The sequence below is a fragment of the Hemiscyllium ocellatum genome, chromosome 7 (assembly GCF_020745735.1).
Source record: "Hemiscyllium ocellatum isolate sHemOce1 chromosome 7, sHemOce1.pat.X.cur, whole genome shotgun sequence".
Taxonomy (NCBI): Eukaryota; Metazoa; Chordata; class Chondrichthyes; order Orectolobiformes; family Hemiscylliidae; genus Hemiscyllium; species Hemiscyllium ocellatum.
Window position 1 is genome coordinate 77,192,873 of NC_083407.1, and position 15,013 is coordinate 77,207,885.

General features: G+C 43.8%; 1 protein-coding gene across 1 annotated transcript in view; it reads right to left on the minus strand.

Moving 5' to 3' along the window:
- Window positions 1-15,013, minus strand: part of tfpia (tissue factor pathway inhibitor a) — a 48,803-nt gene that overhangs the window by 2,879 nt on the left and 30,911 nt on the right. Inside the window, exon 4 of the mRNA XM_060827986.1 lies at window positions 1,150-1,338. Within this exon, the coding sequence (XP_060683969.1) occupies window positions 1,150-1,338 (189 nt within the window). The remainder of the gene's footprint in view (window positions 1-1,149; window positions 1,339-15,013) is intronic.

The following is a 15,013-nucleotide window of genomic DNA, read 5'->3' on the forward strand; positions in this document are numbered from 1 at the left end:
GAAGTAATCTGCTTGAAATTTGCCATCTGTTGCAAAATGAGGAATTGATTGAATTAGGTTGGATGGGAAATAGACTACACAGAATCATTCAATAATAAATAATTTCTTCTGTTGAACATTCACATTTGTCATTTCAACATTTCACTGTAAAACAAACCTAGCAACCAACAATTTTCACCTGTTCGAGGAATTAAATTACTGGTAGCCTAAAGGCTCCAATGACAGAATACCACCTGTGGGACATACATCTGATCATTCAAAATGAGCTATTCCTGAAGACTGATTTCCAGCCACAGAATAAGAAGTTCTTGTTAATGTCTTTCTGAACAGTAGAGGGTGCTGTTGCTATTTGGTTCAATGATCAACCACAAGTCAAGTTGGAGGAGAAACACCCAATAACATTGAATTGATTTTCAGTCAGTTTACAGTGGAGTTACGATTTCAAAGAAAATGTTTAATGTGCAGTCAAGGAAGTGGAGCCGAATGGTGTACACTGTTCAAAAGGTGGTTTTGGGGTTTGTCATTGTGTTCATTAGTTTAACCTGTCTGTCCATATTTAAAATAGTTTGGGGTTTCTTCAACATAAAACATTTATCAAATTATTTCAACATTCATTTTAAAATGAATGTCTGATATTTTGCCTGCAAGTTGTCCAGAGTAAAGTATTCCTAATATGTGAATAATTCCCAAGGTTAATGAAGGTTGGCTAATATATTCTGGCCTCGACAGAGAGACCCCCACCCTGAGAATGAATCCAGAACCGTTGAATATATCCTAAAAGGATTTTTAATTGCATCCCCAGTCTTCATTTACTTTATCAATAATTAAAACACATTTCTACAGCATTATTAATGTGATAATTATAACCCAGACCATTCTGCAATAGTCAACTTTACCTCCTTATTTTCAGTATTAAGCAGCATAAGAGCAGAGGTAAGAATAGAAAATGCTATCAGCACAGTGCTCAGTTGGTGAGGCAGCATCTGAAGAGTGAAGAGTAAAATTATCATTTCAGATCTGTGATCTTCCATCGGAACGCCAATACTCTGATCAGAAATCCCAACATTTCCTATTTTTCTTTCAGGTTCCCAGCACCTGTGGTATTTTACTTTCACACAACGACAGAGGCTCTTGTTTCAATGAGTATACCTTTTCTGCAGGTCTTACGACACAGCTGCTTGGTTTTAAAATTATTCTGATTTCCTCCACATCCACTGTAAGTAAAGGTCTGACAGTTGCCAATGGATTCATTGTAGAAATATTTGGTTATGGATTTATTACAATCACCCTTGGCTGCAGGGTCCATACAGAAATTTGGAAGATCTGAAGGTCGCAAAACTGTTGAGAGAAAGATAGAAATATCAGAGCAATTAATCCTGACTTGTTTAATGTCAGAAATTAACACAAACAATTTCAATTTCAAGATCAACTGGTGATCGAGCTAATATTCTCCAAATTGCCATAAACATCTGCTACTCCCACAGTGCTCCATAAATGAATCAGCGATGCAGCATTTTCAATATCAAATGGTTTTGATGGAAATGCCCATCATGACCACACAGCTCCCAAAACAATCCATTGGTGCTTTCTTTACACCGTGTTGATTCAGTTGGAAGACTCCTATTCTCCTCCCCACACTAAACATGACCACATCGTTTTCTGGCTTTCGAATGTATGTTTAATTTACTTTACAATCTATGTTTCAGTGTTTTGTATCACAGGCTTTTAATACAGGGTGACAGAGTTGTGTAGAAACTGAACATTCCTGATGAAGGGCTCTGGCCCGAAACGTCGAATTTCCTGTTCCTTGGATGCTGCCTGACCTGCTGTGCTTTAACCAGCAACGCATTTTCAGCTCTGATCTCCAGCATCTGCAGACCTCACTTTTTACTAGAAACTGAACAGCCCAAGGCAGAAAGCTAACTGTACTGATTTAGACAGGGGGATCTTAAAACCTTCACAAAGCTGTCAGGATAGAAATGTGCTTTCCTTGTCCTTTTATCCTGACTTGCCCTTTTTATCCTTACTTGCCTCTGTCCCAGTCAACTAGCAGGATCTCTATTTGTTTTACCAGCTGGTTTTCCCCTTGTTAAGTCCTCACAATCTTTAATTTTCCTCACATTCTTGGCAGTACATTTACATTTTTTTTGAATTTTTAAAATGATGGAATGTATCAATGCACCCTAATTGGTGCCTCGGTCTTTGTCTTGTTTGCTTAAATAAAACCCTTGGGGTTTAGCCAAAATCCCACTCCAGTGAAAGTTGCACTCCCGATCTTAGAAGACAAAGCACACGGGTTAACAAAAGGTGTGGCACAAGCCAGTGTCTTTTTTTCTGGTAGTGAATGGGCAGCTATCTGGACAGTTTAATACTAACACTCTGTCAGCTTATACTGACCTATCCCCACCTTTTGAATGACAATGCAAGATAGTCCAGACGAGAACCATTTTGTAAAATAATGCTCCATAAGTGGTGATGATCCTCAACCAGATCCTCAGAAAGAGGAGATACTGCACCAAGACAGATGAATGGAGCTGAAGTTCAGGTGTGAAAAGCTGGAAAGTATAAGTGGCCTACTGCAGTTCCCATACTCTGGTGAGAGAGCCAAACACTGCTAATGAGGAAATTCACTGGTTTTTATCAGAGCAGACAGTGAGAAACATTAAAGTAAAATAGAAAGCCCAAAAGTCAAAAGGAATGCCCTTTTTGAAGGCCATCAATAGGGCAGGGGAACAACGTACTGTTTCCTTTGACTGGCCAAAGAGAAACGGAGGTTAATTACAGAAATCCTTTCCTCGCGAAACATTACGGTGCTTTACCATTGCTTTCTGAGGCATTTTGCCAGAGGGGAGGCAATGACCTCGTGGTATTATCACTGGACTGTTAACCCAGAGACCTTGGTAATGTTCTGGGGACTGGGATTCGAATCCCACCATGGCAGATAGTAGAATTTGAATTCAATACAAATCTGGAATTAAAAGTCTAACGATGTCCATGAGTCCAGTGTTGATTGTTAGGAAAATGCCCTTTAGAGAAGGACTCTGCCATCCTTACCTGGTCTGACCTACATGTGACTCCAAGCCCAGAGCAATGTGGTTAATTCCTGATGCCCTCTGGGCAATTAGGGATGGGCAATAAATGGTGTGGCCAGCAATGTTCTCATCCCATGAATGAATAAAAAGCTCACCCACCCTGATAATGGAGGAGAAATCTCCCAGAGCAAGCAGTGGGTTGGATTGTAGCAAGTGGTAAGGGTGAAGGGAGAGGGAAAGCAGAGGCCTAATTTGCTGACATTTCAGAAGAAATTTTGCCAGGGCCCTTGGAATTTGGTTTGGAAGTGGGCCATGGAGTGGGAGAGTGATGTGGTTGGCGACATCATGAAAATTAAATGAACCAGGTTAGCTCTTTGATGGATCACTGATTTCAGCTGGTCATCCCAGTGCAGGCTGGGTTCAATGGCAGCAACTGGGACAGCAGGAAGACAGTGGAAGTGGGGAGTTGACTGCAAGCTTCCAGTTTCATTGCAATTTCCAATATTGGCATAGAATCCATATTTCATCAGGACCTGAGCAATGTGAGCATTCAAGGCTTATTAATTTTTATTATTATTCATTTTTACTGGCATAGAACATCCCAATTGATGTCTTCCTTTGTCAGAGAAGTGCCACAGCATGAACAGCTCCTGGAGACTGATGTCTGTGATAATGCTGGCTATGATGTCATCTGATTCCACTGCATGTATTCCCTGCAACATTCCCATCCCAAACACTCATTAAACTTATAAAAGGCAGCAATGAATTCACCTTCCTTATAATAATCTGATCCCAGACTCAGTTCTTCATTGATGGCCTTCCCGAAGCTGCGGCTGCAACTAGGGTGGGGACTCAGAAACAGTCCCGACAGCAAAGATCTTCCACGTCCGGAACTATGCTGCCCTCCCTGCTAGAAATGCATTAAATTTCAGCAGGTCGAGGAGCAGCATTCAATGTATTGTATCAAGCTGACCAGTGGGGGCCAATTGTCAGTGATTGAGGTTGCAGATTCAAGCAGACTGAAATCGATCTGACGGTCTTTGGCACAGCAATGCTGACATTGTGGTGCGCATTGGTGCCCTCCAAGAGGTTGACCTGTGCTCTATACCTCGCCATCAGTAATTGAGAATTCTGAGTAGCATGGCTGAGGGTGCTAAGGCACTGGATTGATGTCCCAGTCTCTTTGGAAGTGTCCATTCAAATCCTACTACTGTCAATGTGTTTTGATAAACAAGTGACCACCTAGATTTAGCAAGCTTAATTATTGTGGTACAAAAGGAAATCTTTACTATAAATACAACTGCTACTTGGTCTTGCTTGGGGAGCTATACAGTAGCTTGTGTGCTATTGGTGTCTTTGGGTTTCATTGAAGCCAAAGGGCCTTTGTGTAACTTTGTAGCATTGTGTTATGACCCCTGTTCGCTTATGTAAAACATGTGTTACACCTAGACCTCTTCACAAGGCTGAAGGAATGTCCACATTGAAACCTAGGGCCAACAAACTGACAGTGGCCTGAGTGACTAAAACTGCATGTTGAAAACAAAAATCATACAATTAATTGGACACATTCTGACAGAGTTAGAGTTCCTCTACACATTCACCAAAATAGTCTTGGCTTGCAAAAGCAAACAGTGGAATTTTTATGAATTTTCACGCACATTTTAATGAAGTAATAAACTTAAATTATTGTCAGTTCTGCTATAATGTTTCAAATGGTGTCCATTCGATTTTTGGAATTATGCTGAAAACAACAGTTCTAGAAGAGGTGCAATGAGGAAGTTTAGAGTTTACAGGAGTTTTCTGTTAACCACAAAATTTCCTGTTTACTATCATCCACTGACTGATAGTTGACTTTCACATATCCATCCCTTAATATGATATGAATGTGATGTGGTTATAAAAATGCTCCAAGCTATATATATAGCGTGATAATTGTGATCAGGAACAACGAGATTTAATTGCATGAATAAATCAGCTCTTTGCTGTAAGTCATCAAAGTATTAAAAACTCAATTCCATTTCCAGAGGTAAGACCAGTTTGATCTCAAACACGACCATAATACATATTAAACGGAGACTCATTCCCTTGATTTAAGGTACAGACAGCAGAAACTTAGTGGACATTTTCTTTAGATCAGATACCAACTCTTGATGATATTCGTAGGGTCTGGACCCAAAGCAATAAGCTTGAGGTGAGCCCCACAGTTCATCATTGGTTTTTCATTTAGGTCACATACTCAGTGACACTGAGTGAAAGTAGATTACAAGCAACAAGGGAGTTGGGAGCACGGATGATTGAAATGTGATGTTATAGGAAGGTTTCTGCTCCACCTACCTGCATGAGGAGATTTTTTACATTCATTGGTACTAAATACCCCTATGTTTATGAATAGCAGCTATTGAAGATTTGAGTTGAGAGGACCCAACATTTGTCATATTCATTGCCTCTCAGTTTCACAAAATTGGCTTTATAACAGACAATGACTATTTAACATCAGACCAAGTGACTGTTTCATATGACCACCAAGATTGTTGGAAACATGGCCTGAACCATAGAGTCATAGAGATGTACAGCATGGAAACAGACCCTTCAGTCCAACCTGTCCATGCCGACCAGATATCACAATCCAATCTAGTCCCATCTGCCAGCACCCGGCCCATATCCCTCCAAATCCTTGCTATTCATATACCAATCCTTTTAAGTATTGTAATTGTACCACCTCCACCACTTCCTCTGGCAGCTCATTCCATACAAGTACCATCGTCTGTGTGAAAAGGTTGTCCCTTAGGATTCTTTTATATCTTTTCCCTTTCACCTAAACCTATGCCCTCTAGTTATGGACTTCCCGACTCCAGGGAAAATACTTTGTCTATTTTTCCTATCCATGCCCCTCATAATGTTGTAAACCTCTATAAGGTCACCCCTCAATCTCCAATGCTCCAGGGAAAACAGCCCCAGCCTGTTCAGCCTCTCCCTACAGCTCAAATCTTCCAGCCATGGCAACATCCTTGTAAGTCTTTTCTGAACCCTTTCAAGTTTCACAACATCTTTCTGATAGGAAGGAGATCAGAATTGCATGTAATATTCCAATAGTGGCCTAACCAATGTCCTGTACAGCCATAACATGACCTCCCAACTCCCGTACTCAATACTCTGACCAACAAAACAAAGCATACCAAATGCCTTCTTCACTATCCTATCTACCTGCGACTCCACTTTCAAGGAGCTATGTACCTGCACTCCAAGGTCTGTTTGCTCAGCAACACTCCCTAGAACCTTACCATTAAGTGTATAAGTCCTGCTAAGATTTGCTTTCCCAAAATGCAGAACCTGCATTTATCTGAATTAAACTCCATCTGCCACCTCTCAGCCTATTGGCCCAACTGGTCCAGATCCTGTTGTAATCTGAGGTAACCTTCTTTTCTGTCCACTCCACCTCCAATTCTGGTGTCATCTGCAAACTTACTAACTGTACCTCTTATGCTAGCATCCAAATAATTTATGTAAATGTCAAAGAGTAGTGGACCCAGCACCGATCCTTGTGGCACTCCACTGGTCACAGGCCTCCAGTCTGAAAAACAACCCTCCACCACCACACCCTGTCTTCTACCTTTGAGCCAGTTCTGTATCCAAATGGCTAGTTCTCTCTGTATTCCATGAGATCTAACCATGCTAACCAGTCTCCCATGGGGAACCTTCTTGAACACCTTACTGAAGTCCACATAGATCACAACTACCACTCTGCCCTCATCAATCCTCTTTGTTACTTCTTCAAAAACTCAATCAAGTTCATGAGACATGATTTCCCACGCACAAAGCCATGTTGACTAACCCTAGTCAGTCCTTGCCTTTCCAAATGCATGCACAACTTAGGATTCAACATTTTTCAAGCATGGATGGTGCTCACTGGCACTAACTATTTTACACGTAAAAATATAACAAGGGCCATTTACTACTCCACCTGTTGTTTGAAATAGTGCACTACTATGTCCACTTATTCACCAATGAGTTTGTTGTTTACCTTTTTACATCATCATTTGCAATCACCTGCAATGCATTCTAACAAACAAGAGTATGCAAGGAAATGTGAAATTTCAAACAGAATTTTAAAAATGGGTCTGGTTTCTAAGTAGAACAGTGAAAAAGCATGGTTAAAAACTTCAGGTGTGTTTTGCTAATCAGTTCACATTTGCAAACAATTTAACTTTTTAAATGTTGCATTAGAAATTATTGCTCAAATATCATTCAAACTATCATGTTTATTAAGTAAACTGTGCACTTTTGTTGATTTTGATGGTGTTGAGAGGCAAGCCAGGATTGATTCCTTCCTCGTTCAAATATCCAGGTGAAAATTATCCACAGTGAGTCCCGGCTTGCAAATACATTAAAATCTCCATGTCTACAGCCAATAAAGAGCTTGTGGTGCAATGGTAGTGTTCCTATTTCTAGGCCAGAAGATCTGGGCTCAAGGTCCACATCAGGATCTCAGGGCCATACAGAAGTGCCACAATACTTACTAACAGACTGATTATAAATGGGTGTTTGGTTGTCAATAATGCCAACAGTGTGTGAATGTCTTGAAATATTAAGCAGTGATAACATAGTTGGTTTATGTACGTCAAAGAAGCTGAATTAACAGCAGTGATAATTAACAACAGTGTAGAAACACAAACACCCCACAAGATGGGGAGCAATTCTTCTTTTTGAGAAACCAAAGCAAAGTTTCAAGGTGCAGAACACATGCAAAGTTGAAAATATAGGAACACAGGAGTTAGAAGCAGAAATAGGCCATTTGGCCCATCAAATCCACTGCACCATTCTACAGGATCATGGTTCAGCTTAGTTGTGGTTTCACCTCCACAAGAGGAAGAGGAGGAGAGAAGCCAATACATTATCAAGAGACGATTTCATGTCTGAATACTAAACACATTGGGCATGCAAGAAAAGACAGAGCTCCTGGGAAAGAAGAAAACAAGATCATTCTACCCTCAGGCAAGTGTATATAGCATATAGTGAACAATATTGAAAAGTTCAGGAGAGTCTCAACCACATGCGGGACAATCTATTTTTAAATATAAAATTTCAAAATGTTTCCGTGCACTATTTCGCAAGTTCTAACCTCAGTCCAAGCAGATAGTGGTGGAGGTCGCTGGGTGACTGAATGGGGAAGTAGCAGCTCAGGAGGACTACCTGATGCCATCACTCCCATTAGCAGCCCTTTCCCAGGGAGGCAGATCGATCCTTTTTTACATGGCTGCTGCTGGCCATTTCATTGATGGCAGGGTTTGAGCAGCCACCAGCTTCATGGAGGCAGCCTCCCTGTGGCAGCTGGAGTGAGCACCATTGGTGGTGCTCAATGCCCAAAGAAAGGCCTGTGGGCAAAAATGACAGAGCCCCTGGCAACCCAAAAAGTCCCCCTTTTTTTTCATTTCTCATTTACTTACACATGGAAAAGAACTGTGGAAAGAACTGGAACAAATCTGGAATCTGTGAAATGATTTCCATGTCCTGAGATACTGCACAGGCACTTGTTATTAATGTCATGACCCAGACTAAGTTGGGGGAGCAGTTGAAGAATGTGCTGAAGCATCCCTTTCCTTGAATTGCTGAATTGATGAAATGATGAGATAAATGGTATGTTTTCCAGCATCTGAACTCATTCCTTTCTTAATCTGCTGTCTGATCCACTAAACTAATAAATTAGTATCAGAGACAGCTCAAACTGATTAAGGCACAAGGCCAAGAATATCTTACATTACATTTATCAGTACAAAACATAAAATCACTATTGTGGTATGAAAATAAGGTTTGTAACATTCCACCCATTTCAATGAAACTTTATGAATCCTCAGATTAAAAAAAATCATGACATTTCCCTCCCAAAGAATGAGCAAATTTCTTTTAAAAATGCAACATTATTTCAGGTGGCTGAACATGTATATAAAACTGGTCAAATATCAGGATTTATTCTGCTATATATCGTCCAGATTCCACAATTCCTCAGATCTTTTTCTTGATCATATGAAAGCCAACAGCACCATGTAAAGTAGTGCAACAGAAGGAGGGGTATGGCAGTCATGTACAGTACTATTACTAACGTATTACTGCATCTAACACCCAACAGATATGATCTAAACATATTGCAATGCCTAAGAGATATGTGAAGATTTTGAAGTATTGTGCAGTTTATGGGGAATTGCATCCACGCTTGCATGGAGTAATAGTTGGAGAATTGAATGATGAAATTGTTGCCCTATCTCCATCCTGCCTTCAAAGTATATGAATAGTTTCCCCATTGGGAGAATGAAATCTCCATGTAACTTTTTTGATGTCTTAAACTACGACACTCACTGACAGCCATAGCCGAGCAGGTGGGCTTGAGTTACAGGGCGATAGCTTCAGACTCCACTCCAGAACAAATGCACAACAATCTCAGTACGGGATGGAGGAAGCACAGCACTGTTGGAGGAGCTGCCATTCAGACGTGACATTCAATAAGGCCCCTCTGTTCTCTAAAGTGAAATTAAAAGTTCTCATGAAAGAAACGGGGGTGAGGGCCCAGGGATATTATTGCTAGATTATTAATCCAGAGAGGCTGGTAGTGTTCTCAGGACCTGTTGTGGCAGACGGTGGAATTTGAATATATTAAATGTTTTGAATTAGGAGTCTAATGATAACCATGAAACCATTGTGAATTGTTGGGGTAACCCATCTGGTTCACAAACAAATGTGAGGATACTTGGAGGCGAAACAGCTTTAGCTTGAAACAGACATGTTTCCAATTGGCTTACTTTTCAACCTAGGCTACTTTAAGAAGTATCAACTACCTTCTTTTAAAGTATGTAACAGAAAAAGGTTGAAATTAGGCTGTGTAAATATTTTCGTACTTTTGTCATTATTTTGACCTTTTATATGTATTGATTTAATCTACTATGTTAATTCTTATATGTGTATCTTGTTACCGTAGTTTTAACACACTGGTTGATTTTTATACTAATCGGTGTAGGTTTTGTTGAAACAACCTGTAGTCTATTGTTATTTTTAAGGTTTATTTTCAAAGTACCTACAGTATTAACAAAAATATATTGGTAGATTCTTCAACTCTCCAGAACACCTTGATATATCAATTTGACATTTGCGATAATATTAATCATCAGGAGGCAATACCAGACATCTTCAAGCATCCACATAAAACACATTGCCTTGCTTTAATACTAGGGAGTTATAAACTCAGTAAATTAAAAGGGAAAAGCATACTCCTACAAATGCCTAATATCTTAAGAGAACCAGGAAGTGATATTCGTACGAGAACAAAACTATCGCATTATCTCAGAACCGACTGTACTCTTTTCTGCTTACTGTGATCAAGTTAATACAGGGTGAGAGATATGTGAAAACTATCTTATGCCAGGAGTGCCTTTGTAAATAGGCTGAAAGACCTCTAAGAATTGAGGCTGTAGTTTAAATTGAATGTTGAATTGAGTACTGCAGACCAGACTTGACTAACAGGCAGCCTGTGGGCTCTAGGCTCCTCCCTGGCCTGAGACCACTTTTCCAAATACAGGCAAGTACATGGGACAGAGTCTCCAATCAGACAGCATATCAGCAGCCAACCCAGGAGAGAAGCAGCCCCCGTGTGGAAGAGCAATGAGCTGTGCAAATTTTGACCTATTACTGTATTGTATCTGAAGCCTGGACACCAGGAGCAGAGAGTCTGCTGGGGAAGGGGCAGGGGGAATGGCAAGATAGTTGCTGGTCAGGTGAGGGGAAACGGGGTGGGGTGGCAAGCAGGCCAGGGTATGAGGTTCCGAGTGGGTTGGGGGACCAGGTTCCACATGGGTCGGAGGACAGAGGCAGTGAGCAGTTTGTGGGAAGATGCGACAAGGAGATTAGAAGGAGATGCTGCAGAGGCCACAGTCATCTGAAGAGTTGCAGTCAACATGTTGTAGCTGGCTTCCAAAGAGAGATGGAGTTGGACAGAGGGGGAGAGAGAGAAAGAGAGAGATTGTGAGGGAAAGAGTGTGTGTGAGGGAGAGAGTGGCCCTCCTTTGCAGGGAGGAAGCTGGAGGTCCTGGTGAAGGGGTTGGTGCACAGGTAAGGCATTAACTTTCTCCAAGACCGATAGTGGAGGTCAATGCACCAGACCATGCCAACCTGGTCCAAGATTAGAGTGGTGCTGGAAAAGCACAGGAGTTCAGGCAGCATCCGAGTAGCAGGAAAATTGACATTTCAGGCAAAAGCCCTTCATCAGGAATAGAGGCAGGGTGCCTGTAGAGTGGAGAGATAAATAAGAGGAGGGTAGGGGTGGGGGAAGGTAGCAAAGAGTACAATAGGTGAATGGGGGTGGGGATGAAGGTGATAGGTCAGAGAGGAGGGTGGAGTGGATACGTGGAAAGGAACATAGGCAAGTAGGACAAGTCATGGGGACAATGCTGAGCTGGAAGTTTGGAACTGGAGTGAGGTGGGGGAGGGGAAATTAGGAAACTGGTGAAATTCACATTGATGCTCTGGGGTTGAAGTGTTCCAAGGCGGAAGATGAGGTGTTCTTCCTCCAGGCATCTGGTGGTGAGGAAGCAATTGTGAAGGAGGCCCAGGACCTCCATGTCCTCAGCTGAGTGGGAGGGGGAGTTGAAATGTTGGACCACAGGGCGGTGTGGTTGATTGGTGCGGGTGTCCCAGAGATGTTCTCTAAAGCGCTCTGCTAGGAGGCGTCCAGTCTCTCCAATGTAGAGGAGACTGTATCGGGAGCAACTGATACAATAAATGATATTGGTGGATGTGCAGGTAAAACTTTGATGGATGTGGAAGGCTCCTTTGGGGCCCTGGATGGAGGTGAGGGAAGACGTGTGGGTGCAGGTTTTGCAATTCCTGCGGTGGCAGGGGAAGTTGCCAGGACGGGACGGTGGGTTGTTGGGGGGCGTGGACCTGACCAGGTAGGGGAACGGTCTTTGCGGAAGGTGGAAAGGGGTGGGGAGGGAAATATATCCCTGGTGGTAGGGTCCCTTTGGAGGTGACGGAAATGTTGGCGGATGATTTGGTTTATGTGAAGGTTTGTAGGATGAAAGGTGAGCACCAGGGGGGTTCTGTCCTTGTTAGGGTTGGAGGGGTGATGTCTGAGGATGGAGGTGCGGGATGTGGATGAGATGAGTTGGAGGGCATCTTTAACCATGTGGGAAGGAAAATTGTGGTCTCTAAAGAAGGAGGCCATCTGGTGTGTTCTGTGGCGGAACTGGTTCTCCTGGGAGCAGATACGGCGGGACGGAGGAATTGGGAATACGCGATGGCATTTTTGCAGGAGGTAGGGTGGGAAGAGGTGTAATCCAGGTAGCTGTGGGAGTCGGTGGGTTTGTAAAAAATGTCGGTGTCAAATCGGTCATCATTAATGGAGATGGAGAGGTTCAGGAAGGGGAGGGAGGTGTCAAAGATGGTCCAGGTAAATTTAAGGTCAGGGTGGAATGTGTTGGTGAAGTTGATGAATTGCTCAACCTCCTCGCGGGAGCACGAGGTGGCACCAATGCAGTCATCAATGTAGAGGAGGAAGAGGTGGAGAGTGGTGCCGGTGTAACTACGGAAGATGGACTGTTCTACATAGCCAACAAAGAGACAGGCATAGCTGGGGCCCATACGGGTGCCCATGGCTACCCCTTTGGTCTGGAGGAAGTGGGAGGATTCGAAGGAGAAATTGTTAAAGGTGAGGACCAGTTCAGCCAAACGAATGAGAGTGTCGATGGAAGGGTATTGTTGGGGACGTCGGGAGAGGAAGAAATGGAGGGCTTGTAGGCCCTGGTCATGGCGGATGGAGGTGGAGAGGGATTGGATATCCATGGTGAAGATGAGGCATTGGGGGCCGGGGAAACGGAAGTCTTGGAGGAGGTGGAGGGTGTGGGTGGTGTCTCGAATGTATGTGGGGAGTTCCTGGACTAGGGGGGATAGGAGAGTGTCGAGGTAGGTAGAGATGAGTTCAGTGGGGCAGGAGCATGCTGAGACAATGGGTTAGCCAGGGTGATCAGGCTTGTGGATCTTGGGAAGGAGGTAGAACCGGGCAGTGTGGGGTTCCTGGACTATGAGTTTGGAAGCTGTGGGTGGGAGATCTCCTGAGGTGATGAGGTTCTGTATGGTCTGGGAGATTTTGGGAGGTCTGGGGCTTTTGCCCGAAACATCAATTTTCCTGCTCTTCTGCCTGAACTGCTGTGCTTTTCCAGCACTACTCTAATCTAGAATCTGGTTTCCAGCATCTGCAGTCATTGTTTTTAACCAACCTGGTCCAAGGTAACCACCCAAGAATGCACCGGTCTATATGAAGAAGGGGGAGGTGGTGGGGTACTGAAAATCTCACATGATTAGTAAGACAAGAAACTCAGGCTAATATTGAGTGGTGCATAAATGGAATGGGCTGTCAGAGAAAATGGTTAAGGCAGGTTCAATAGTAACATTTAAAAAACGTTTGGATAGGTACATGGATGGGAAGGGTTTAGAGAGATAAGGACCAAATGAGGGCAACTGAAACTAGCTGAGTGGGCATGATGGTCAGCAGGAACTGGTTTGGACTAAAGGGTCTGATTCCTTGCTGTATAACTCCATGTCTCCAAGAAGGTCAATGACCTGCTCCATTCCGCCAGCATTAGGGATAACATCTCTCTGATCTCTCACATTCACACTCTCTCTGTCACTGTACCCACCTCCCATTCTCTATCACTCTCACTATTCCTGCAACAGCTGTCATCACTCACTGTCACTCCCTCAACACCACTTGCCCTGCATGTCCACCACACTGCCTACTCCCTCACTCGGGGCATCTCCCCTCCTGCATCATGATCTGCAGCTGGGCCAACCACTTTTATCTCCCTTAAGATCTGCCTCTCTCTCATTCCAGTAGGAAACAGACTCCAATATGGTGGTGCGCTCTCTAACATGTGAGAGGATCCTGACTCTGATTGCCCCACGTGCCTGACTGACTGTGTCCAAACCTGAACTGGAATTCGAGGCTGTCCTTGAATTACTACGCCAGTGTTGCCTGAGTCAGAACTATGTATGTCTGTTGACTTGACCAAGCCCTGATGATAACTGTGACAAGCTTCCTGGCTTTACAACAATGTTAAGCAGCACAGCTAGACAGAAGTAATGTGAGCCTGGCACCACTGGCTGAGAGAGCAACATTTAGAAAGGCAATGCAAAACAGGGATGCTGTAAGCATCCAGATAGACTCAGAGTAAGTAAGCACAGCAGGTTAGGCAGCATCTCAGGAATAGAGAATTCGACGTTTCGAGCATAAGCCCTTCATCAGGAATAGGAGAGAGAGAGCCAAGCAGGCGAAGATAAAAAGGTAGGGAGGAGGGACTAGGGGGAGGGGCGATGGAGGTGGGATAGGTGGAAGGAGGTCAAGGTGAGGGTGATAGGCCGGAGTGGGGTGGGGGCGGAGAGGTCAGGAAGAGGATTGCAGGTTAGGAGGTCGGTGCTGAGTTGAGGGAACCGACTGAGACAAGGTGGGGGGAGGGGAAATGAGGAAACTGGAGAAATCTGAATTCATACCTTGTGGTTGGAGGGTTCCCAGGCGGAAGATGAGGCGCTCCTCCTCCAGCCGTCGTGTAGTTGTGTTCTGCCGGTGGAGGAGTCCAAGGACCTGCATGTCCTCGGTGGAGTGGGAGGGGGAGTTAAAGTGTTGAGCCACGGGGTGATTGGGTTGGTTGGTTCGGGCGGCCCGGAGGTGTTCTCTGAAGCGTTCCGCAAGTAAGCGGCCTGTCTCACCAATATAGAGGAGGCCACATCGGGTGCAGCGGATGCAATAGATGATGTGTGTGGAGGTACAGGTGAACTTGTGGCGGATATGGAAGGATCCCTTGGGGCCTTGGAGGGAAGTGAGTGTGGAGGTGTGGGCGCAAGTTTTACATTTCCTGCGGTTGCAGGGGAAGGTGCCGGGGGTGGAGGTTGGGTTGGTGGGGGGTGTGGATCTGACGAGGGAGTCACGAAGGGAGTGGTCCTTG